Here is a 25,725-nt window from a genome sequence, read left to right as displayed (position 1 = left end):
AACAAATACAGCCTGAAGGCTTTGCAATTATCAAAAATTGAAGAGCGCCAGAACATGGCAGTCTCTGATGAAATCAGGCAACCATTTACAATTTCCTATTTCTCAAGAAATTTTAAGAACACTGGGCAACATAAATATCATGTGGGTTCCCACTTACTGCAACCTCCTCTACAGTGTGGTCTGGAGGGTCCCCCTCAACCCTACAGAATCATATTTTGTATGTTGGAAGGGACCTCAAGGGCCATTCAACCCCTTGCAATGCAGGAATCTCAACGAAAGCATCCATTACAGATGGCCATCCAACCTCTGCTTAAAAACCTCCAAAGAAGGAAAGTCCACCACCTCACAAGGGAGTCTGTTCCACTGTTGAACAGCACCTACTGTCAAAGTTCTTCCTGATGTTTAGTCAGAATCTCCTTTCTTGTAATTGGTTCGGATGGATGAATCTGTAGCAGATTTAGGGGGGAGGAAGGGAGGAAAGGGAAGCTGCCACTGTGGAAATCTATTCCATTGGCGGATGGACACCACTGGTTGCCAGGGTTAAATCTATGTGCTGAAAACTAGCGTAATCCACTCAGAAAGACAAAGCAAAGTGCATGTTCTCAGTGTATAATGAACGTTAAGTCATTTAATAGATTTTAGTTTTATTTGCAGACTCCACTGTAGTGTTGTAACAAATCACATCTGTGTACCAGAGCATACATCAACAGCCAGATGTAGACCTGAATTACAGCACTGCTATAATATTTAGTTGTTTGAAGGAGACATAAGCATACACTATGGCCACAAATAATTTTCTGCTATTTTCTTTTACAACCTTCAAATTTCCAGAAATATTGGTATCTACGTTCAGGTTGTAGACCTAAAATGAAAGTTACTGAATAATTTGGTAAGGAAATAGCAAAAGGAGCAATCTCACAGGCACTGATATAGCAAACAATTATTTTAATTCAGAGCTACCATACTGATAAGCTCTCTGAAAACAAGTAGCCAGCTCTTTCCCAAAGGGAAAAATGCCCTCTTAATGTTTTCGGCAAAATTTCAGAAATTTATTTTTTGGCCTTGCTATATCAAAGTCAATCATACAAAGACCTAGGCATGAAACCTAAATTGATACTTTTTTAAAGCCCTTCTATTAAAAACAAAGTCATGCAATTTTTAAAATCAATTATGCAGTTGCTAAAATTGCAGCAAATCCAAACTGTGTATGTTCAGCATTTATACTGCTAATGCATAACTAACAACAAACCTGATTAGAGTAACACAAATCTGTCTTAAGTACACCATTATATCACTAAAGAGACAAATGCCATGGATTTGGCAGAAACATTTAATTGAAAGCACTTAAATAGCAGGATAAGTTTGTGTTAACGCTTCACATTTAGGAGAAATAATATTGCAGACCCACTTTACAAAAAGTGTTCTTCTATAAAATATTAAGTGAAGGACTGTATTTACCATTTTCTAATACAAAGCAACTTACAGCTTGTGTCAATGGTAACTTAAAATTCTAAATAAAAGAGCAAAATACACAAAGCAACTGAAGCACAAAACACTGTATTAAATACAGTGGAATTTAAGTATACATTGTACTACTTAACGTAAAGAAGAGAAAACAAGAATCATACATTAGAAGTTAGAAACTAAACAATGAGCGGTCCGCTAGAAGTCAGAATAGTTTCCATTTGTGATCTCTTTCTACCATAATTAGTCTGCACATCCTAAAAAAAATGGTGTGAATGCCACACAAAAAGTAATTTTTCTAACTTTTTTGGATGTATTTAACAGACATTGAGAAAAAAACCAGAGAACAAATGGCCTCTGTTAACACCAAACACAGTTTTCTTTTCTTTTTTTTAAAAGTTATCATAATCTTTCTTGTCTTTCTTCCCCTCAGCTTCAAAGCCATCAACTCCATCACTGTCCCTTCTCCTTTTACGATTGTTGTGAATATTGAAGCGCTGGTTCATCTGGGGCAAGGGATCCATTCCTAAAACTTTGTGTATTTGACGGAATGCAAGGAGTCTCAATGCAAACTGTGGAGGAGGAAAAAGGTTATCAGAATTATTCAAACTTCCAAAAATAGATGCATGTTCATTTTAGTAAGACACTTTCAAGACCATACGTATGAGTATTTAAAACTCTTCTATATATACCATACAGCTTTACCAAATTTTAGTTAATGATATAGCTTCTGAAAGTTTATTGAAAACAAATATTAGTTGTATAGTGAAGCAAAATTGGTCCCTGTGTAGAATATGTTGCAAAATGCTGTATTTCCTCTGCCTTCAGAAGTGAAACTATCTAGAAGAGTGATGGGAACTTCTGCCTCATGGGCCAAATTTGGCCTATCAAACCATTGTCATCCAGCTGCCCCACAGGTGGCTCACATGTGACACTGGTTGTTGGGCAGGTAAAAACATGGCTGCATACTGCAGTTGGAAAGGACTGAAGCACAGAGTTCAATCCTGCTTGGTTTGTGTGTGTAAACCAGATCAGGTGTGTTAGTGCACCCAAATCCTACAGGAAGCAGGAATGAATTTGTTGTGCATCAGCTGATGCACGGGGAGTTGAATCCTGCTTGATAACTATCTCCCCCCAACCAACCACCTGTTAATGTTGGTTTGCAGGGTGCGGAGAGATAGATCTGTCCCACTGGCCAAAAAGGTTCTCCAACCCTGGTCTATAACATGGGTTGGGCTTTTTCCATATGTCACCCTGAATTGTACCTCCCACTATCCCACTAGCCACTATCAATATTGCTCCTGATTTTTATCATTACTTCAACCAGTTTTTAAAAATAGTGAATTTGGTATTATTTTTGACATAGCATTTCCTTTTTCTTCACATCCTTTAAGATGAAAAGCAGTAATTTGTAAAATTGGTAAAAGACCCTGGTAACTCTTCCTCCGCTCCAACAGGGACTAGGGAGGTGGGCTGTGCTGGTTACTGGGTGGGAGTATAATTTTTGTTTCTGTTACTGTGCTGCCAGAGTTGTTATAACTGCTATGATGGAGGGGCTCTCACACACACACATAGAGAGAGGCAGAGAGAGAAATGTTAATATGATTCCCACTCCCCCTTTTCTATTTCATGATATATTTTTGTGTATGTTCTTCAATGTAAGTTGCCTGGAGACCTGTTAAGTGCCTAGTATGTTTAATACAAAATTAAAATTGAAAACTGAATTAAACTACAGCATATAGGCAGCAAATTCATTTTTCAGATCATGGTTCTTCTTTTTCTTTTTTGGAGTTTGTGTATCACATATGTTGTTGTTGTTGTTTAGTCGTTTAGTCGTGTCCGACTCTTCGTGACCCCATGGACCAGAGCACGCCAGGCACCTCTGTCCTCCACTACTTCCCGCAGTTTGGTCAAACTCATCACATATCCACTATATTAACTATTTTATGAGAACTTTTCATTACCTGTGCACTTGAAGTAATGTCTTCTCGTTGCTGATCTGTCATTAAAGCAAGTGTATCAAAAGGATCTTTTTCACAGGGATCCAAAAGGCCAGGACCACCTATAAACAAAAAAGTAAACTTTATTTCCTTTTTCTTTTTACTAATTTCATGAAGATAATATTATTTCATTCTTCCTATACTGTAACAAAATAATGTGTAAAGTAGACAAACCAATCAGTTTAACACAGTATTTCAAGTGTGGACTATGACTGCTACTTGCCTTTAAGGATAATTCCTGAAGATATACACTCAAACACTCTTCTTAAGGCATCTCCCGGGCTTTGTGGTCCAGTAGCACTGCTAATTGCCTTCTCTACTAATAATTCCATTGCCTAAATAAAACAAAGAGATGTAACAATAAACCACTATCCACACTTTAATTTAAAACACGAAATGTAGAATGCCATCAGCTGGTAAGTAGCACATGATAACTTTATGAGCAATGGATGTCTGTTAAAACTTTGCAGCTCAGAAAATATAAGCAAGTTTAAACCAATACAGCAACTGTTGACACCTGCAGAAAGCCTTTTAATAAAAAAAGAGTTGCCTATATCAATTCACACTGACATGTTTCTCTTAGTGGAGGCCACGATAGAGTCTAATGTTGTTGTTTTTTCATTAAAAACATGCTTAAGCTATAAATGAACAAAGGAAATGAATGCAGGCTGGAATCAGATGCAATCTTGGCATGAAAATGGGGTCCTGCTGCATAAAAGAGTTGTGCTGCAAAAATATGAAAAAGGCTTGGACTGTGAGTTGCCCCTCTGCAGACTTTCACTAATTTCCCCTTTCCCATGTATTCTCCAATGCCCCGTGTCATTCCAGAGAGCCCCCTGATCCTCCATAACAGTTGGTGGGGGCAAGGGGCTGGAGGGGGAAATTGGTGAACATTGCCTTCCTTCTGCCAACAGGAGCATCAACCAAGTTCCATTCACAAGAAATTAGAATCCAAGCCAAAGGCAACACACACAAATGTTTGCATACAGTTTCAATAGTCAGGGGTATATATGTGATTATCAGATACCACCACCTAGCTTTGGTAATACAAAACAAAACTACAAATCTGCACACTGCAGAGAACTCAGAGGAGTCTCTTAGCCCATACTGGGTGCATATGCAGAGAACTTGGGGGGAAAGAAATGACTGTCTCTCACTTCATACCAGACTTTGAAGATGCTCAGAAAAAACAAGCGAGAAACTCACAGCTTCAGAGGATCTCTGAAGCCTACTGAGAAATAAGGGGCTTATCCCCTGCTCTCCTAAGACTTCTGCACATACCAGGGGCCTTGGGAGTAGCTCAGGGGTTACCATAAAGAATGATCATATCCAAGGCTTGCAAGAATCTGTGGAGCCCTATCAGTAACATGGGCTGGATTCAACTACCCCAGTGTGCTAGCAGAAGCCAGCACAGGGAATCCCTTTAGTACAAGAGTGCTTTCCCTCCATAATCTGCTCTGCAGGGTCAGGAGAACCCCCAGAAGAGCAAATGGCTGTGGAGAAGGAGATCATTCCACCTGGACAGCTGAAATGCTTGTTGCTGACGGAATGCCTCTCATAGCAGAACCCTGAATTCCACAGGTGAAGGGCCTGTGTTTTGCATTAGATGCAGAGCTTACAAATTTTCATAAATAAAAGGAATGCAATAGTCATTAGAAAGATCCGGCTCCCCTCAAATTCTTCAAAATTAATACTTATTTTGTGCACTGTTTTGTAATTGCCCCTGAAGGACAGCATTAGCAATTTAAAATATGTTGGCTATATCCAATAGTTGTGTAAGCAAAGGGAAGCTTGCTTAACCAACTTGTTTAATAATTTACAAGCATTTCTATACTGCCAACATTAAGAACAAAATATCAAATTATTATTATTATTATTATTATTATTATTATTATTATTATTATTATTATTATTATTATTATTACAAGTGCAAAATCAATACAGCTATTTACCCAGGAATTCCTGGGTGAACAAATAAGTTTTAAGCAGGCACCTAAATGACAATATTGTAGGCACCTGCCTGATGTTCACTGGGAGTACATTAAAAAAGTGCAGATACTGCCATACTGAAGATTGACAGATGATGAACCACAGGAGAATATAGCAGTGCTAAGAGTGTCTCTTGTGAAAATCCAAGTGACTAGGCTTAGGGTACCCAAGGTATCATATTTCCCCCCTCCTCTTGCTGAATGTCCCATAAACTGCATCTAGAGGGTAAAGGATTCTTCATAAAAAGTGGGGGCACTAGAGGAGGGAGGAATTACCCTAAATCAGGCAGAAATATTTTGTGTCAGTGGGATCTCTGCATATAAAAAGGGAAATATACTTCTTTAGCCCAAATGCCTTAAAAAGACAGAATCAAAATTACGGGAAATACAGATTTACGTAATCAACATGTGTGTCTTGTATAAGCACAAGGAGCTCTTTGGATTGAAGCTATGAGGCATCACAACGGCCAGCAAATAAATCCAGCTGCTTAAGTGAAGTATAAAATTCCAAAGTTGCAAGGATATTCAAAAGAATTTCATGCATAATTCTGAGAACACAGCGAATGGGCAATTAAATGTTTGATTGGTTTTTTAATCATTTTTATTGATACTTTAATATTTCTTGTAAATCACTTATAAGTTTCACAACAATCAAATGGTATGTAAATCTTGTTTAAAAAATGAGAATGAGGCCTTCTGGTTCAGAAGCTCTCTCACACGTTTGCCTTATATCATGGTTCTTTAGAGGAAAATGTGTTTCAAAACGTTTTGCTTTGTCCTGTCCTGATATTATGGATACCCTCACTTCTGAAACAAATGAATGCCTTCAAATAAATTTAAGGAAATGAGCACCAGAAATCTCTGTCATTTTGGTGTCTGTTGAATATTTCCCTCTTTCAACAAGGCTACTAAGCCTTGTTTTTATGTATGAAATTGTTTTATTGCATTGTGAAATAACTTAAGAGATGCTTCACAGGAAACTATTCATAAATGAAACAAACAAAAAGGAAGTACTTACCCAGCTTGGAAAGTCAGACCAAGTGGGAACTCTCTGACAGAGATCACGAAGAATACGTATGATAATGACACACGACTGCAGACCATTAGCTCTAGCCTTGAGGGCAATACAAAATCAAGTTAATCAATCCCAGCACCAATAGAATATAGGCCTCTTAGAGAAGCTAAAACACCACTGTTCAATGGAAGCTCAGACACAGAAAAGAAACAAGCCACATGAAACATTCCAGGAGCTGCCATTTACAGAAGCATTTTATGCCAAGGTTAGTAATTGAGAAGTCAAGGTGCACAGGTTATACAAGACTAATGTCCCTTGAATTCCTGCACACTTTGGTTCATTTGTACAGAAAATACAATTACCTTCCTATAATAGAAATACAGGAGTAAAGAGCTAACAAGTAGAGAGACTGAAAGGCTATGGGAATCTGTTTGGTTTCTCTGTCGTACCTTTGCTGGAGTGCAAAGTCACCAAACCAAATAGTTTCTCACCTTTCATTCCCTACACTTAATAAGCTTCAAGAAATAAAGGGTAAAAGTCTTACATCTAACACACAAAGCTTTAAACACACATTCTGTTATTTAAAGCAAAGTTACTCTGCAGCCTTATGGAACACATTACCAATACAAAACATACGATTTCCCCCAGCGAGTCAAGCTTTCAACTTCGCTATCTCGGCGGCCAGAAAAACAAGTTGACGTCAAATTGGCAAGAACGGCATAAAGCAGTTCTTCTATACAGATCTTCCAAGATGAATTAATTTCCCCCATGTCATTTAATTTTATATATGAGTACACATAATAGATATATATACACATATTTACTATGGGCAACCTTTAGTTTTTCCGCATAGTTTAACATCCAACCGAACAACTGAACTACTCTCTCATAAGGCTACAAGAAGAAAGTAAAATGATGTTCCGAACCTGGAACCACTTAGCGTGGCGTAGAGCAGCCAGAGCGTCAAGGCATTTTTGCCTGTCCAAGACGTCCGGTGGGTCTTTCACCATACCCGAGGTTACATCTAAAATGGATTGAATTGGCAAAATGCAGTGAGGAATGGGTGTTTGACCAGGTGAGCAAGACACTTCCTGAAATTAGCTTCCATGTCACACGTGCCATTTATATTGCAATCCCTATCTCCAATGTATTCGTATTCAGTAGTAATAATCCCTTAATCTGTATGTGGTCATTGAGCCCAATACAAAAGGTAATCAAGAGCATAATGCAAGGTTAGCTCTCAATCTTATTTTTTTTTTTATGTCCATCTATTTGTGAAAAAAAATCCTCTGGAAAAATAAATTTCCCCTAAAATTAAAATGTTGAAGGAAGAATGGTTGGACACAGTGCACCAGCACAGGAAACACAAGACAGAAGGAACACAAAAATCCACTTGAATGAAGCAAAAGTTACAACAAACTGTGAGCAAAATCTATTGTGAAGTTCTTCTGTGTGGGCCCCACTGAACTGAATGGGCATTTCTGTTAAGTTCCCATCCATTTTAATGGTGCTTGTGCAGAACAACTTCCCAGTGGATTGTGCCCTGTGTTTGTTGGGACAACTTAAAATGGCCGCATGCTACCTCAGTCTTAGTCCTAGTTAATGGGTCAAAATTCTTCCTGAGCAGTCAAGACCCATGATGTACTAGGATACCTCCCATTAAGGTAAGGTAAAACTATACTTATAGAAACAATCCAGATTTTTTGGTTTTATGGAGTCTGAAGGGATGTGAAATACTTTGTAAAATTCAAGTCAAGAGCACCCGTACATTTTTGTATTTCTTAAACCCTCTAGGCTCCTATTGCACCAAGGTGCATGCTGTGTATATCCATCCCCATTTCATCCAGGGGTATACCAGAAGAAAACAAGAAAGAGGGGTCTTAAGAGAAGGAAGCAGAGGAAAAATCAAAACCAGGAAAAGCAGAAGCAACAGCAGTGTGATAGAAAGAACAACACTGCATCTGGTAAATTCTTATTTTCCAAACAAGGATTTTGTGTCAGTTATAATTACTGTTCCTAAATATGTTGTAACTGCCTGCTGAGCAGCCAAGAGTATTTCTAGATATTTTTTAATTTTCTGCTAATACAAAATTGCTGTTAAAATAAATGTTGAATGCAACCAGACTTTGCCTGGATTATTTAGCAGATGGGACATTAAAATGTAGTCTAATTTAAGCAAACATACTCATAACAGCAAATCAAAGACTCATGGAACACACAAACTAGGAAAAGAACGCAAACCAAGATATTAACAGATTTGGCTTGAAGGTCAGCCATCAATGGAGAGAAACAGGTCAGGAGAATGCAAGCCAGAATTTATATAAATGACACTTCCGCTGTGCACAGAATTATTTCAATTTCATTTAGTATGCTATGCCTGAATTGTACACCTCTCATAGGAAATTCATTTGTTTATGCTTATATTAATATTTTACCAGTGGGATATAAAAGTCTTAAAACATTTTAGCAATGTGATTTATGCCATTTTAACATGGTGAATTTTATGGGCTATACAGATACAGTGAAGTGAAAAATGAGTCACATTAGTGAGAGATTTCAAAGCAAATGAAAGAAGACATTAGGATTATAGATGTATCAAGTGAAAGGAGAGAAAATTTAAGGGAAAAGAGTCAACTGAGGCCAAAGTCAGCAGTACGATTTGATAATTGACACATTTAAAGTTCAGTTCATAGTTCTGACAAAATAGGGAGAGTTTATTCTACTTTATATAGCTTGTGGGAGCAAGCTTTGTTTCATAAAAACTATTTATACTCTCCTAAAAAATACTTGCAAGAAAATAGCGTTAATGACTCAGTTTAATTATCACTGAAGTCCTGGATTATTATTATTTAAATAATGGTATTAAAACACTTGTATTTTGAAGCACTACTTTAAAAAAAATAAAAATGATGCAATGATCCAGAGACCCATATACAACTGACAAGCAAGATTATGGGTGATCCAGGTCTATTAAGCTTGAGATTTGTCATTGACCTCAGTGGGAGATAGAGTGTACCCATTGCGAATCAACCTTGAAGCCATCAGAAGATGCTGAAGCAGCTATAGAAATTGAGAGCTTATCTGGGCTGGATATCCATTTAAAAGACTTTCCTATATGTGGATTTTTGCATAAAGACTCCAAGTGGATTAACCCCTTAAAAACTGGTCCTAAAATTAAATGAATCAGAATTCAAGTGTGCCCTCTTAGCTTCAACCATAGTTTTTTTTTTAAAGTGCAGATTATTTTTCTTGTATTCTAAAAATAAGGGGTTAATCTTCAATAAGACATGCTGTGTCCACACTATTTCGTTATTAAAAAGTTAACAGGTATGACATGCGCTTTCAATTCCAGCTGTGAATTAAGTATTACCCAGTCAATTGTTTCAAAGCTAGTGTGAACACTGCTTTAATTCTAGAGAAGAGAGAGACAAAGACAAGAAGGGGAAAAAAGACAAAACACAAAAGTAACAGTAAATGCTAGGACTATGCAACCAAACCCCCTCAAAAATATGGCAGGTGTGACATTAAGCTTTAGAAAACCTTGGTCAAAAATCCTTCCGATGTCTTGGCAGCAATCCCTGACAGGATTCAATTGTCTCTGCTAGAAGGCTTTGGACCGGGGCTAATAAGCTAAGGATAAAAAACATAAACATATACACTTTGCTGAAGAAATACATTCCGCAGCATGGGTTACAGAATCTTTATATCCAGAGCAAATTCTGTAAATTTAACTGTTAAGTGCACAAAACTGTAAAGAAAAAAAATCCTACATGGTTAACAGTTTTGTGTTTACCTTCTCCTTCCCCTTCAGTTTGCAACTGAATAGGATTACATAAGATGTTATTCAACCAGCAAATGAAATACATCTACTTAAAATTGGGTTCTTCCAGCAAAGCCTTCCTTGCCACCTGAATTCAACTCCCAAAAGCCAGCTAGATTCCATCAACCAAGTTAAGACACCGAGCATTAAGAGCTGCAGTTAAGAGTATACTTTTTTTTTTGCAGCACATAAACAATGATCTTTATAAAAGTCTTGTTTACTGCAATTTGCAGTTAAACCACATATTTCAGAGGTAAACTTTTTCACATATTCATTTTAAGCTGCTCAGTGTCTTGAAGAAATGATTCAAAAATTTTAAAAGCTTTGCTTTTCTCTATTAATATTATCAAACTTAGTATTATCAAACTTAGAATGGCAACTCTAATTAATGTTTGGGTCAGACAAAAAAATTGAGCTTTATTTTCTTTTGAAGTCAGATCATGAAATTAACTGGCACAGTGAAATGGCATCAAGATCGTGTTCAAAATAGTTGTGCAATTTTCTATCCAAATCTTTACGGGTTGCATATAACCAAATGTGATGTCTGACATTCATTCTGTTGTTTGGTAAAGATGAATAAATAAACAGAACTCAGGGCAATCAAGCAAAGTTATCTGTGATTATTTCAGAATTTAAAAGCCAATGGTATTATGTAAATTTAAGCAGTGTTTTAAAAACCAGGAAGAAAAATCCTATGTACATTAATATTCAAGCTTTGGTTTTTTAAATAAGCTTTTTGAGAAAGCTTGCTTCTAGAATAGTTATACTTTTAAAAAATAACATAAGCAATTATTCAAATATTGAAAGCATAATGCTAAGAATTCATTCCACAGCTGTATGTACACAAGCACACTCACTCTACACTGACAATAACTTAAATAGAGCCTTACTTCCTATGCTTATGTATTCTTAGCCAGCAATACCTCTGTGCCTGCAAAAAGTTTATTTTGACCAACACAAGACAAAAGAAAAGAAAGTTCATTTTATCTGACCTCTAAATAGAGCCAACATATTGCAGACATTAAATTATCATGCTTGCTGGCTTAAAAACATTTGTAGCTTTCAAAGAATTATAGAAGAGACCCTAAAGCAACACTGCTGGCACCAGTAGGATCGCACAGGTCATAAATACATAGAGTTTTAAAGTTCCAACATCTACTTAACTGAACTCAGCTATCACTCTTTAGTATAAACACACTGCAAATGTACTGCTTAATTAAGACACTCCAACCTCAATATTAGGAGCTCTTTGTCTTGCACTCCAGTCCAGAAACCAACCTCAAAAAACTGGAAAAAAATACACATCTTGTTCCAAGCAAAGCCAGAATCACTTTGAACTTAAAAATTAACTAAGTGCCATATAAGTCAAGGTTAAGACTGATCCAGTTTCAAACATACAATATAATTTCCTGGTGTAGTTTCTCCCTTAGGGAGGAAGCCTTCTTGATTATCAACTTGCAGGTATTTGAGTCATAAACATTTACTTTTTCCAAAGAAAGACAGGTTTGCACATTTAAAAAAAACACCTACATTTTCCAGAAATCTGAGGTTGTTGGTTGCAGTGAATAAGTCTAAAATAGGTTTTGGAAAAACACACAAGACTGCTTGATTTATGAATTGCCATTAAATGTGTATCACATGCCAGCATGTTGCCTTCCAGGATTTAATGCCATTTATGACAGAATGAATAAGCCAATTAAAATAGAGCATTTTTTAACAGATTCCGAACCTCCATCCCTCATGTTCTCTTCCCGAATCACTGGTGATGTCAACGTGATGGTCACTTGCATTTTAGGTTCCACACAGGAATTCAAAATGATGGATGCCTCTTGTCCTGCACACTTTATTTCATATTTCTCAGGACTTATTACCTAAAGAATGCAAATAAGAAGCTAAATGTTTTCACACAAAAAGGGACTAGTCCAAAATACCCGGAGGTTCATCACAAGTTGCTTGGGAGTTTAGCCAAGGTACCTTGTACTGTACCTTGACTAAATCATGAATTCATACATTAAAGGATAATAAGATGTGAGAGAGAACTGGCTTACTTGAGTCTGTAACAAATTTACAGTATCCTGGAGGGAAGGAGCAGGCGGCCATTATGAGGTTAAGGCCTTCCCATTGTATATTGGAAGGTTTTAGGATGGAGGAGAAAGAAAAAATAAAGTTCTGCTTTCCCACTGTGCAGAATCCACCCTGCCCCCTGAATGAATATAGCAAAAGTGGGCTAACATTCCTTTCTGGGTAGCCTGGGGGTGTGCCCATTCCAGTTGTGAGAGGACCCAGAGAGAAAAATGGGCCGAGTAACAAGTGCATTTTTTACCTAATTAGCAGGCTAGTTTCTAGACGTACTTTCACACCACTCTCCATTCTCCTTCTAGGCAAGCAAGAAGCACTAGAAGAGTTCAAAGGCACATTCCAACTAATCCAGAATGCAGCAGCTAGACTGGTGACTGGCTGCCGAGACCATATAACACCGGTCCTGAAAGACCTACATTGGCGCCCGCCCCGTGGAATGCCCTCCCATCAGATGTCAAGGAAATAAACAACTATCTGGCTTTTAGAAGACACCTGAAGGCAACCCTGTTTAGGGAAGTTTTTAATGCTCGATGTTTCATCGTGTTTTTAATATTCTGTTGGGAGCCGTCCAGAGTGGCTGGGAAAACCCAGCCAGATGGGCAAGGTATAAATAATAAATTTTTATTATTATTACCCTCAAGGGGTGTGAGAAGTAGGGCTAGTGAGGCATGTGGCCCAGGGGAGAGTCCTCAGAGCCAGAGAGGCCTGGAGGGCTTCCTTCAGCCCCCAGGCCTGAGGTCGCTGCACCTGCTATACAACAATAAAATGCTCACGTTTGGGGTTGGCAGCCAATCTCCTACCAGTGTTCTTTAGCACTATATAACACAATGTGGAGTTTTAAGGAGATTGGGAAGGGAGGTGTTCTTTTCTTTCCGTCTTCCCCATCCTGAAGGAGTACTAAGGTAAAGGTAAAGGTACCCCTGCCCATACGGGCCAGTCGTGTCCGACTCTAGGGCTATGCGCCCATCTCACTTAAGAGGCCGGGGGCCAGCGCTGTCTGGAGACACTTCCGGGTCACGTGGCCAGCGTGACGAAGCTGCTCTGGCGAGCCAGCACCAGCGCAGCACACGGAAACGCCGTTTACCTTCCCGCTATAAAGCGGTACCTATTTATCTACTTGCACTTAGGGGTGCTTTTGAACTGCTAGGTGGGCAGGAGCTGGGACCGAAAGACGGGAGCTCACCCCGCCGCGGGGATTCGAACCGCCGACCATACGATTGGCAAGTCCTAGGCACTGAGGTTTTACCCACAGCGCCACCCGTGTCCCTAAGGAGTACTACAAGGCTCTTATTCCAGCCTTCCTACAGCCGTGAAGAGGCTAGGAGCATTCCTATTACAGGATGGCAGTGCAGCTATGCATTGCAGGCTGAGCACCTATACCTGTATTTAGAAAATAGCTCATTACTAGTCCACCTACTTGAAAGTAAATTACGACAGAGGAAATTTGACTGGCAGAGCCCCAGTTCAATCTTTTATGAAAAATACCAAATGTTTTCAAGACCATACATACGGCAAGTTGCTTGGGCAGATTTTCAGCAATGCGACTCAGCAATGTCTTAGTAGGTTTCTCAGCACACAGCAAGACAAGGTTGACATTTCGGTCTCCTCGGAGCAGCAAACCCTTCGCCAACACTCCCACTCGTAAGACTCCTTTCAAAGCCCTGCGCAAAAATGAAGTCTTGGTGAGAAGCAGGTGTTTCAAGGGCCAAAGCACTCAAAGAAAACAAGTCTAATGCAGGGAGAGCCCTTCACGTGCAACACACTACCCTAAACCCCCGTGAGGACGGTGTGCATTCTGTCATTCTCTACGTACATCATAGTGTACATTTTAACTCTATGCGGAAAGCACAAAGTTTTGAAAAAAAGATCCAGACAGTAAAGAGGTGCAATGAAAAGTTTGGCATTTCTCACACTGGGTGGAGTTCTGGGCTAGTCCTTCTCTACCCTAAACGGCCTCGGTCCAGTATACCTGAAGGAGCGTCTCCACCCCCATTGTTCTGCCCAGACACTGAGGTCCAGCACCGAGGGCCTTCTGGCAGTTCCCTCACTGCAAGAAGCCAAGTTACAGGGAACCAGGCAGAGGGCCTTCTCGGTAGTGGCACCCTCCCTGTGGAATGCCCTCCCACCAGATGTCAAAGAGAACAACTACCAGACTTTTAGAAGACATCTGAAGGCAGCCCTGTTTAGGGAAGCTTTTAATGTTTGATCTATTACAGTATTTTAAATTTTTTTTTTTTTAAGCCGCCCAGAGTGGCTGGGGAGGCCCAGCCAGATGGGCGGGGTATAAATAATAAATTATTATTATTATTATTATTATTATTATTATTATTATTATTATTATTATTATTACCATCAGCAAGAGGATAAAGCCTCAGCCAAGGAAAAGTAGTCTGAAGTGCTGCTAAGAATCTATTGCACAGCTGAAGGACTTTTTCATATGAACAAAGTGCAGCTGCTGCTGAAAGAATGCAGTTCCTAGTTGCTTCTGGGGAATGCCTGCTAAGCAAACAACTTTCATTGGCGAAAATGAGGGATCCATTATTCTGATAACAGAATCCATTATTTCTGGGCGCAGAAATTTGAGAAATTGGCATGAAGTAGGGCAAATGCTCCATTTTGTCTTAGTCCCTCTCCAAGCACAATGATTGCAGGCAACAATGGCAATAAAACATACCTGTCTTTACCGCCCTCTTTTTTATCATCTCCTTCCTTGCTCTTGTTTTTTTCATTGTCAGTCATGTTATCAGATACAAGTTTCAGTGCACGCTCAGTGATAGAAACTATTTTCTGTACTGCCTGGAGTTCCTCTTCAGTTGGATAGATAGCAGCATGTTTGGTCATTACGTAACGGTCATCTGAAGAATCTGGTCGACGAAGAGGCTGAATGCAGAAAGTGGATTTAAAAAATCAGATACATTTTATGTTTTCCTGCTTTCTGTTCTTTGCTATTTTATTAAAATTATCAAGTTTCCCCCCATAAAGTGCATTAAGAGAGCTCACATAAAGAAAACGAGATCTTAAAAAAATGTAAATTAAGAATTGGTTGGCATCAAAACCACACACCAGGGATAAAGAAAGGCTCTCCCTGCTCTGGAAAATAAATGGGGTGATACAGCCCAAGACTTAGGAAGGCTTTCAAAGTTTTACTATTATTTGTTACAGATTACATCAAATTCAAAAGATATGTAAAGATATAGGAATCTGAATCTCAACTGTTCACACTGTAAGAGATTCCTTATTCAGTTATCTTGTCTGAGTTTAAAAATTAAGATGGGGCAAATAAAGGACAGAGCTTGATTCTCTTTTTAGGTCCCAAACGCCTTGTAATCATTGGGGGGGGGGGCACTTTTTGACACTGTAAGCTATGGTCCTGCACCGCAAGGGACCAAATACCATAAATAAAGAAATGGAAATGGAAACAAAAGACTGCAGTCACATATGTTATTCCTTCCTTCATTTGATGGGCCTCTGATTAAGACTTGATGGTGGAACAAGTGTCCTGGTAACGCATGTAATATGATGGTGCCATCATGATGGCTCTAGATTTCACAGTTGGTTAGCAGAAGCCAATGCTTAGCTACTAAGCCTAGGCATAATTTGCAGACCTGATTGACTTACTGGGTTCCCCCCACCCCCAGTCTGTGGCACCAAATACATCAGGAGGAGAGAGACTATGCGGACATTACTCACAGCTGGTCCCTGGGGCTGTGGTGGCATTCCTGGTCTAACACCAAGTAGTCCAAGAGGTCCTGGAGGTCCATGAGGATATCCTCCATCAGGTATTCTGTGACGGTCATCCCAATGATGCTGCTCTTCTTCCATCCTCCTCCAGTACATGTCCTCCTCATAGCGTCTAAGTATATGAATTAAATCACATATGCTTTCAGTTGATGCAGAAATACCTTTAATTGACGTTATGTTCAATAATTCAGGTCCCGCCAAAATTAATTTTTGGAACTTCAAATGTTAAGATATTGGATGCTGCAGGTTCAGTAATTCTGTATTCGCTACAGAATTCATCGTAGGATCTGGATTGCACCCATAAAAGGCCATTCTTACTCTTTATAAATATTTTCTATGCCTGCTGTCAATTATTTATTTAAAGGTAAAATTAATCCAGGTTTTCCAAGGCAAGCTTTCATAGGAATATAGTTACACAGAATGGAAACTAATTCAGGTTTACAAAATGTACACTGGTTGCTATTAAAGTCTACATGTTACCTCATTTCCATTCTCCACCGTTCCTCCTCTTCGCGTCTTCTCCAATATTCTTCTTTCTGCATCTGCTTCCTCATCTTTTCTTCCTGGATCTTCCTTGCCCGGATGCTCGGCTTCACTTCTACTTGCAAGTCTGGGTTTACTTTTTTCTGTTGTAGAGAAGGAGAATTTTCATTTTATTTTCATGTAAGATTTATTCCCTGTGGTTAGATCCAATTATTTTCACCAAGACAAAGCAAAAACTGCAATGCAGTCAGAGACACAATCCTTCATATTAAAAAAACATTATGAGGAGCAAACAGTAAGCTACAGTATCATCCCTCCTCATGCAATACTTTCACTTGCAATACATATAAGTAGCTTAATATGTGGAGCAAACACTATATGGCTACCATAGTTCAGCTGGGGGAGGGAACAGTTGGTGCTCAAAATAGATGTACTACCTGCTTATTAGGTTTCATCCTAGAAGAGACCAAGTAAAACTCAATCGCCATCAGATTTACTGAAAGAGACAGAACTAGACCATTTACGCTGCTACAGTCGACTTACCTTATATTGTAATCTATGCCGCCTTCCTTTTAAATGCATCTCCTTGGCATTAGGATCATTAAAACTGCATTCACAAAGTTTGCAATGGAAACGAATAACCTTCCCTTCATCATTCCGTACCTTAAAAATAAAGAAAAATCAGTATAAAAATGGTTATTTAACACCATTTGGTTTCATAAAGAAACTGAACTGATTTTTGTCAATTTTTCACACAAAGACATGTTCTGGCATAAGATCTATGCAACAGTGAAGACAGAGAACCTGTATTAACCAGCTATAGCAGACTTCCATTAGGTTTAAAAAAACACCACAACTTTGACCCAAATATCTATTCTTACCTTTGCTATTGTCTAATATCAAAGTTGAATTACCTGTTTTCCAAGTTAATTGTTGTGTTCCAGATCAAGTGCAAAGCTTTTTGTTTCTCATAGCCAACAAAGCACTTCTACCCATGCGAGCACCTCTTTCAGAAATCTAGATCTATCCTGCGCCCCTGAACTAGTTCATATAGCAAATGCCTCTGCTAGAGACACAGCTGCTACAACACCTCCTTAAGTAAGGTAACTTGCCACTCCAACCCCCCTTGGATTTTTCTGGAGCAAGTCTGCAATAGTTCTACTTTGGAACACTATGTTGAGGCACTATTCTCAATCGCTGAAGAACACTCTATTACTCCAAAACACCGTTCTATAGATGTCCTTTCACTGTTAAAATCTTTTCTAAACACCAGAGCAAGCACAGTAACTACTGTACTAATGTGTTTTGAATCGGGCTGCTTTTGAAGACAGTTTGGAAGCTACAGTCCAGAGCAAGGGTCAGCAAGGTTTATCTTGCCAGGGTCGGATTGGTCCCGCGGAGATCCCTTCATGGGCTGGGTCACGCCCTTGATTTTCGGTGTCTGCACATGTGCAGACGCATTTTTTGGGCATCTGCATTTGCACAGATGTGATTTCTGGTGCCAAGGAAGCAAGTCCCCGCGCCACGCCACTTTAGCACAGCGCGCGAGCGGGCACTTCAGTTTGGTGGCGGCTCATGGGCCGGTCAAACGACCCCCATGGGCTGCTTCCGGCCTATGGGCCTTAGGTTGCTGACCCCTGGGTCCAGAGCATAGTGACTAGAATTTTGAACAGAGCAAACGGTGTAGGATATTGATCCTGAAAGATCTACACCCTGCATGTAATGCTTGTCCTGAAAGACACAGGGGTTATCTATGCATTTCTAGGCTCACTTCAAAATGCTGATTATGACCTTGAAAACCCTACACTAAAGTTGGAGAACTAGATCCCGGATGGGGAACTTCCTAGTGGAACTCTCTGTCAGCAAGCCCTGCTTGCAAAGGAACAATTGGGAACTCAAGGCAAATAAACACTGTACTTTTAAAGCAAATACAATGCACACTTAAGCTACATGACTTCTCCCAAAGAATCCTGAGTACTGTACTTCCCCTCTACAGAGACAGAATTCCCAGTACCCATAACAAACCAGTTTCCAGGATTTATTGGGGAAAGCCAAGTACTTTAAATATACATTTGATGCTTTGAATTTATGGTGTGGATTTGCCCCTCACTTTAAGCTCCTGATTGTTCCTTTGGAGTCATGTCCTTACCTGCCTCTCATCTGCTGTCACATATGTAACCCATGTGGCAGCTGGCCATGGTCTGGGGAAAAGGGTTTCAAAGGCCTAATCAGAACCTGTGTTAGACCTATGAGACACCCCCCCCCAACACAATATGGGACCTGGATTCCTGAAAGAATGTCCATCTATCCTGCCCTGAGCCTCAGATCTTCTAAGGAAGGTCACTTGTGAGTGTCTCTGCCATTTAAGGTCAGTAGCTATTAAATTTACAATGTTCTCAAATTTTGCCCCATCTGTGAAGCTCCCAGCAGAGGCATTTAACGCCTTTTCTTTCCTGATGGCTTTCAAGAAACAGACAAAAACCACTTTATTTCAGAGTGCTTACATCTGAATTCATTAAACAAATAAGTTGGAGAACTGTTGGTTTAATTCTTAACTGTCTGAATTTTGATGAGGTATTCCAAGGTGATTATTTCAGATTTGTTAAAAATGCTATTTATTGTAAATCATTCAGAACTATGCTATCAAGCAATACACTATTCCCTAATGCTACATTTGCTCTGAGCACATTTTCAGAGCAGCATGCAGGGAAAAACAATAGTTAGGAAAGTTAAGAATCCTCACTAAGTGGAAGGCTACTGCATGTTCATCTCTTGTCTTTCCTTTTACTGAGTGAAAGCTGACACTCAGTAATGCTGTGAATGCAAAAGCACAAATTCATCAGTAATACTGATGGCACACTACAGTGTAGGTGCAACTGTGCAACATATCAACACACTATATTGATGTAACCACTGTTCCAGATTTGCAAAATTTCAAAATCAGTGTCAACGCTTGATTCCCACTACCTGTTCCTTTAGAGCTGGAACTCTGAACAGTCAGTTTTGAAGGACACTCCATGTCCTCAGTGATCAGAATTGTTAAGACAGTCTCAGTATTCACACTCTAGTTTACCTGAAGACAAAGGCTGTGAAGTCAGCAGCAATGCTATTAGTAAAAAGGTAAACCATTAGGTCCAGTCGTGACCGACTCTGGGGTTGCGGCGCTCATCTCCCTTTATTGGCCGAGGGAGCCGGCGTACAGCTTCCAGGTCATGTGGCCAGCATGACTAAGCTGCTTCTGGTGAACCAGAGCAGGACACGGAAACGGCGTACTCCACTGCAAATTCTTTCGTAGACAAAATAGTCAAGTAGTTGCCTTACACAGAGACATGAAGCTAATTTAATTATCAGCATGATTTCACACTTCTGAGCCATATAAAGTAATCTAACACATTAATTCAGCAGTTTTGTTTAATTGCATTTAATGAACATAGTTTTTGAATAAATACCTCTTCGACATAGTCATGACCCACTGGTTGGACCTCACTTTGCAAAGCAGCAAGAGCTGTAGATGTTACTGATTCAGCAGACATATCTGGCTTAATTTCCTGTGTTTGCACTGCAGCAATAGAAGGAGTAGTTTTTATATTTTCTACTGCTTTTAATTCATCCACTTTGCTTCCTGTTGTCTGTAGCTTGTTACCACCTAATATGAAACATTGCACAAGTGAATATTAATTTTCATTACATTTTCAAGTCACATTTCTTGCCACAACCAAGGGGATGCTGGCCTACTGCTTAAAAACCTGGATATTCTGTAAATAATAAACAAGCAAGCAAACCATAGCACAATACTGTAGTATTTTCCTCAAAGAACAGGTAACATAAATGATCAACAGTTAAAATAAATAAAATACAAGTTCAAATAAACTGTATGGTTTGTTTTAATAATGACAGCACGGCCCGGGATGTTCAAGAGGACAGGATAATTGGGTGCAAGACATGAACATGCTGAGCCTTGACCAAACAAAACTCTATGACAGCTACTGAAAATGCATTGTTCATACAACATTAGGAGTTGTGTTCCATGGTAGCCCCATGTTCAGTATTGTAATCTCTAATAAAAGGCGTGTTGGAGCAGAGAAGTGTTGATATAATACTTTCCTAAACCATTTGAGTAGCAGTTTGTGTGCATGAGAAAAACATTGCCATGAGAGCGACAGTGCTTAGAACTGCAAACAGATGCTTGGTTTGATGGGCTTCATGCAGCCAAGCAGAGAGAAAATTAGAATTTCCAGTAGCTGTTAAAATCATAGCAGACACTCATTTTAAACCTGTTCTTGCATAAGCTTATTTAGTGTATCTTGCTGAACTTCTCACTAAAATACTTCAGTACTTACCAACAAAGTTAATTTTGGGTGTGGATATTTTCTTTACAGCAACATTAGCTGGAACTATTGTTGCCTTGTTGCTGGATGTTGTGCTAAGTAGCACATTGGCGGAAGGAGTAAGAATTTTCACTGCCAAAGATGAAACGGAAGAATTCACAGTGCTGCTGTTAGTTGCAATGTTTGAAGAGGCAGCAGTTGGTTTGGAAGCAGATGTTGCAGAAGTAGCCTGGGTCACGACGTTTGGTTCGGTTGAAGGAATGGGTTTGCCAAGTTTAGTATGAAGCTTAACCACCTAGAACCACCAATGAAGAAAGTTAATAGCAGAATCTACAAAACTGTTCAACGTCTATTTAGAATCCTGTCTGTACTTCTAAGAGCATGAAAGTATAAGTTTCAAGGAACCTTCAAAAGAATTCACAGAATTCATGAGGGGAAACTTAATGGAGTCTAATACACACATGAAATACTGCATGAAACTGCACCCCAGCCACACCCACCTGCCCCACAACTGATGTACTCCCAACTGTTCCTCTGCAAGAGGTACTAACATTCAGTGCCTTTTACATTTGGCACCATTCTGACACTGCCTCTGTTGTCACCTTCAGAGACACCAAAAGAGGCTCTAGTGCATAAAGATCTGATTGTGTCCATGTTGGTAGCTAGTACATGGGACACTATGTAGAGATGTGTGTTTGCAGATTCTTTAATGTGTTGTAGCTCAGTTGGTTAGAGTGGTGCTGATAGTGCTAAGGTTGCAGGTTTTGATCCCTGTAGGGGACAGCTGTATATTCCTGCACTGCAGGAGGTTCGATCAGTTGATCCTCAAGGCCCCTTCCAACTCTATGATTCAGATCAGAGAGACTTATCATTCTCTCTCCTCTCTCTCCCTCGCTCCAAATGAAAGCCTTATTCTGATAGGCTCAATTCAGGAGCTCCAAGTGCAACCAAACCCTGCCTAAGGTGGGGCTCACGTTTACTGCTGAATGAAGCCCTCGCTTGAATTAAAGCCATAGCTATAAAGGACAAATTGAGAGCACAATTCATTCATTTGAGGCTGAATTACCTAAAGGCATACTGTGTCAGGTAACTGAAAGGTGGGCAGTCTCAGCCTCCTATCAAATGTGATGAATTCTGCCTGCCTGTCAGACCATTCAATTTGTCCAGAGAGGGACACTAACTGGGTATAAAACATAAGAAATGGGAGGACAGAGGAAGGAGAGGCTTACTTTTTGATGTTTCGCTCCACGAATATGAGCAGCATAAGCATCAGCTCCTGTGCAAGACACATCACAGAGTTCACAACGCAGCTGGTTCTGAGACCCACGAGCAGATGAACTGTTGCTGGTTGTGTTCTGTGATGCTTTCAATGCTGCTTCTTTCTTTTTATGTTTCTGTCCCTCCAAATGTTCTTTGTAAGTCTGTTTAAATCACCACATGAATAACAGGATACTTTAGTTCATTTATCATATTATTCTGTTCATTGAAAAGCAAAGTGCAAGAGATAACCAACATGAAGTTGATTTGCTGCTGAAATGTATGCAGAAAATACATTCCTCCACATAATTATACAGTCGAATCTTGGAAGTCAAATGGAGTAAGTCCGTTCGACTTCTAAAACGTTTGAAAACCAAAGTGCAATTGGAATATTTTAAACTGAAATAACCCTGAAGCCAAAAACTTATTGACCCTTCCCTGCATATTTGGCATATACCAATTGTTTCATTTTACTAAGCAATTAAGTTCATAATCAGAAAGCAGAAATACCTGTGGTCCAGCACAGCTGATCTTACAAACATCACAATAGTGGATCTGGGGTGGTTTGGGAGGCTGTTTTGGTTTCAACTGTTTATTTTGGAATGGTGCCTTTTTCGTGAAGGTGGTCCCTGTCCAGGCGGCTGTCGCAGCAGCAGCAGCAGCTGCCGCCGCCGCCTGTTTCTGCTGCTGCTGCTGCTGTTGATAGTAAGATGATGCAGCTGAATATACTGCAGCCTCATAGCCAGAATACGATGTACCTTTAAATGATCAAAAAAAGTTGTAAGTTATAAGCACGTTAAAGTTTGAAAATCTAAATGTAATAAATGCACAGTGCACACCAGTGTCACTTAATTAAGGAGGATTTCAGCATTAACATAGATGCACAAAACTTGTACTTAAAAGTAAAACCAATATTCTCAATCTGTATATCCAAGCAATGCTACACAGCCAGAAAAGAGGAGTTTATTTCAAGTTAAAAAAGCAATTTTTTCCTAGTGGAGCAATGCCAACATCCACAAACATACAGCAAACCTATACAATCAGTCCAACATAGATCTGTAAGGCATCACCTTACCTGCTCTACACCAACAGTCTGCCATCAAGACTCTTTTTCACCTGTTCTAAAGAGTCTGAATTTGTAATCCTACCATTACCTCAGAGTAAATCCAACTGGCTGTAGTTGACTTACTTCTGAGTAAACCTGCACACAATCAGCACACTTGACAAAGCAAAAGTTCCTAAGAAGTAATTTGAGTACAGAACCTGTCTTTGAAAAATCTAGACATGTTCAGCACAGCATTTGTACCTTTGATCTTACAAAGGCACCTAAATAGTCATTTCTAGCCTCCAATATCCTTTCTTCAAGCAATACTCACCAGAATAAGTAACTGCTGTTGTACTGTATGTAGCACTTTGGGTATATGAAGGAACAACGGTAGCTGCTGCTGCAACTGGTTGCACAGTGGAAGATACAGGATATATGGAGAAAGTAGTAGTAGCTGGGCTTGGAGTGGCTGGTTTTATGGCTGTCACTTGACGAGTTTGCTGGGCTTGAGTATACTGAGTTGCTCCTTGGCTATAGCCGGCTTTTGGAGCTAATTAAGACAAAAGAGCAAAATTACATGAATCTTTTAATAATCATGTAAAAAATTGTAATTTAAAAACCAATTTCATTTAATGTTTTCACTTTATCTTATTATTGAATAAGGCAGACAATATAGGAATAAATCTCACCCTACAGTTTAAGCTCTGCATTTGGAACTTCTATTATAAAATTACTACTATCACTATAATAATGGGATCAGCACCTTAAAGCTTGTGCTTTTACTTTCAGTGCAACAACACTTAAACTAACATGTTTACCTCCACATTCTTTGAACACACATAATAGTGGCTAAACCGAAGACAATGATAAAAAAAACTAATTGCAATGTATGCTTATTCCACATTCCTATCTAATATTTTATCCACCGATTTATATGAAAAAAAATTCCCACCAACATCTGGTTTAATGAAAAGAGGTGATTAGCTCCCAGTTAGAATGGGGCTCCAATATAAAACGCACCATACAGATATGTCCAGAAAATAAACTAATTTGAGTTATACCAAAAAACCTCTCTCGTTAAAAGCAGTTAACTCCCCGCCCCCGTTACTCTGCAACAATTTAAAGCATCTCCTTTCCTATTTCCTTCACACATAGCAGTTTGCTCCCCATCTGCGTAGACTAGTTGTAAAACAGTGCCAAGCCACATGAGGCTACATATGCACAAGAGCATAGAGTGACACTCTCAAAAGCTTTGACCTTTATTTGTGGCAGTCACAAAAAAGGTTGTTCTTCAAAGGTTGTTCTGAACTTAAAAGGTCAGAATGGCCAAATGCTTTACCTAGGAAGCAGACCCTCTAAGTCCTAAGAAGATAAAATATGGCATGCACTCTGTGATGCAGTCATGTTAGAATCTTTCTTTGAATAAAGCAGTTAAATGAGCATTTAGAAGCTAGGGGATTGTTAATATTCACATATCTGGGCCCTAACTGCTTTACAAATACTAACTTAACCACCAAACAGTTAACCATTGAAAACCAAGCTATTAACAAACTATTTTATTTACTAGATTCTGAGCATCTGCAGATGGTAACACATTTGTGAACTATATCACAACAAAAAAGCTGGAGTTTTCTTTAAAGCTTGCAACTCACCTGTTTGGTAATACGATTCAGCCACAGAAGGCTGTGGCTGGGCAGCAGCTGCCACTGCAGCTGCAGTGGCTGTGGGTTGTTGATAGTATTGCTTGCTGTCATAAGCTACAGCTGGGGCAGTAGATCTAACATATGAATAGGTGTCCTTAAGAAGCATGGGAGTGGGGGAGAAAACACATGGACATTAGGTTTTCCATTAAATATATGGACTATTACTGAATTATTTTGATTATTCTAATTAATGAGACTTTAAAATAGTAGAAACATTCAACAGAATTGATAAGCTACATTTTTGAGGATCAAACTATGTATTTTTTGCCTAAGATTGCTAGATTAAATGAAGCTAGTACTGGACATCTTGCATTAAAGAAACAAATGTTAATGTCCTGTTAAGCAGCCTTTCCCCCTACATTTTTTAAAAAAATTCTGTATCACCATCACTTTACCCACAAGACACCAAGCACAAACCTCTACATTAGGCTGGAGAACCTCCAGTGTTGCAGGCCAAATTTATCTCAGAAAAAGTTTTCCCCAGACTGCACCCACCTTTCCCATACCAGGTGCCATATGTGACATCAAGTGCGGAGCAGGTAGAGATGCTGACAGACTGTTGTGAAACTGAGCTTTCTTTGGGATACAACTGCCTTTTATCTCAGGTTGTGTATAATAATCTACTAATATCTCACATATGTTGTAGCCTGCAGGCATGTACAGTGCTAAATAATTAAAAGTTCTGCAGCATGCTGATGAGGTGGTTATGCTACAGTTAATAATTTGCTAGGAATGTTCAGTGGCTAATAATTACTTAAATTATAGTTACTTTCCACATTAAGTAATGTTTTACATATTTCTT

At 39.3% G+C, this 25,725-nt stretch overlaps 1 protein-coding gene across 4 annotated transcripts in view; it reads right to left on the bottom strand.

The window, feature by feature from the left end:
* Nucleotides 1–627: 627 nt before the first annotated feature.
* The window catches only part of ZFR (zinc finger RNA binding protein), a 33,474-nt gene continuing 8,376 nt past the window's right edge, over nt 628–25,725 (bottom strand). For 3 of the 4 annotated variants that reach the window (XM_028749419.2, XM_028749418.2, XM_028749421.2), the window contains 17 exons: nt 24,873–25,017; nt 23,552–23,770; nt 22,686–22,933; nt 22,148–22,339; nt 20,931–21,213; nt 20,040–20,236; nt 17,134–17,253; nt 16,588–16,733; nt 16,057–16,219; nt 15,041–15,246; nt 13,877–14,027; nt 12,017–12,158; nt 7,394–7,491; nt 6,471–6,566; nt 3,688–3,799; nt 3,429–3,526; nt 628–2,036 (listed from right to left, as the gene is read on the bottom strand). In XM_028749419.2, coding sequence (XP_028605252.2) covers nt 1,857–2,036; nt 3,429–3,526; nt 3,688–3,799; nt 6,471–6,566; nt 7,394–7,491; nt 12,017–12,158; nt 13,877–14,027; nt 15,041–15,246; nt 16,057–16,219; nt 16,588–16,733; nt 17,134–17,253; nt 20,040–20,236; nt 20,931–21,213; nt 22,148–22,339; nt 22,686–22,933; nt 23,552–23,770; nt 24,873–25,017 — 2,796 coding nt within the window. In that variant the 3' untranslated portion in view covers nt 628–1,856. Of the gene's footprint in view, nt 2,037–3,428; nt 3,527–3,687; nt 3,800–6,470; nt 6,567–7,393; nt 7,492–12,016; nt 12,159–13,876; nt 14,028–15,040; nt 15,247–16,056; nt 16,220–16,587; nt 16,734–17,133; nt 17,254–20,039; nt 20,237–20,930; nt 21,214–22,147; nt 22,340–22,685; nt 22,934–23,551; nt 23,771–24,872; nt 25,018–25,725 lie in introns of those variants that run through there. The other variant, XM_028749422.2, reaches the window with a different exon arrangement.

This window comes from Podarcis muralis, chromosome 11 (assembly GCF_964188315.1).
Source record: "Podarcis muralis chromosome 11, rPodMur119.hap1.1, whole genome shotgun sequence".
NCBI lineage: Eukaryota > Metazoa > Chordata > Lepidosauria > Squamata > Lacertidae > Podarcis > Podarcis muralis.
Note: the sequence above shows the minus strand (reverse complement) of the source record. Positions and strands in the feature narration are given on the sequence as shown.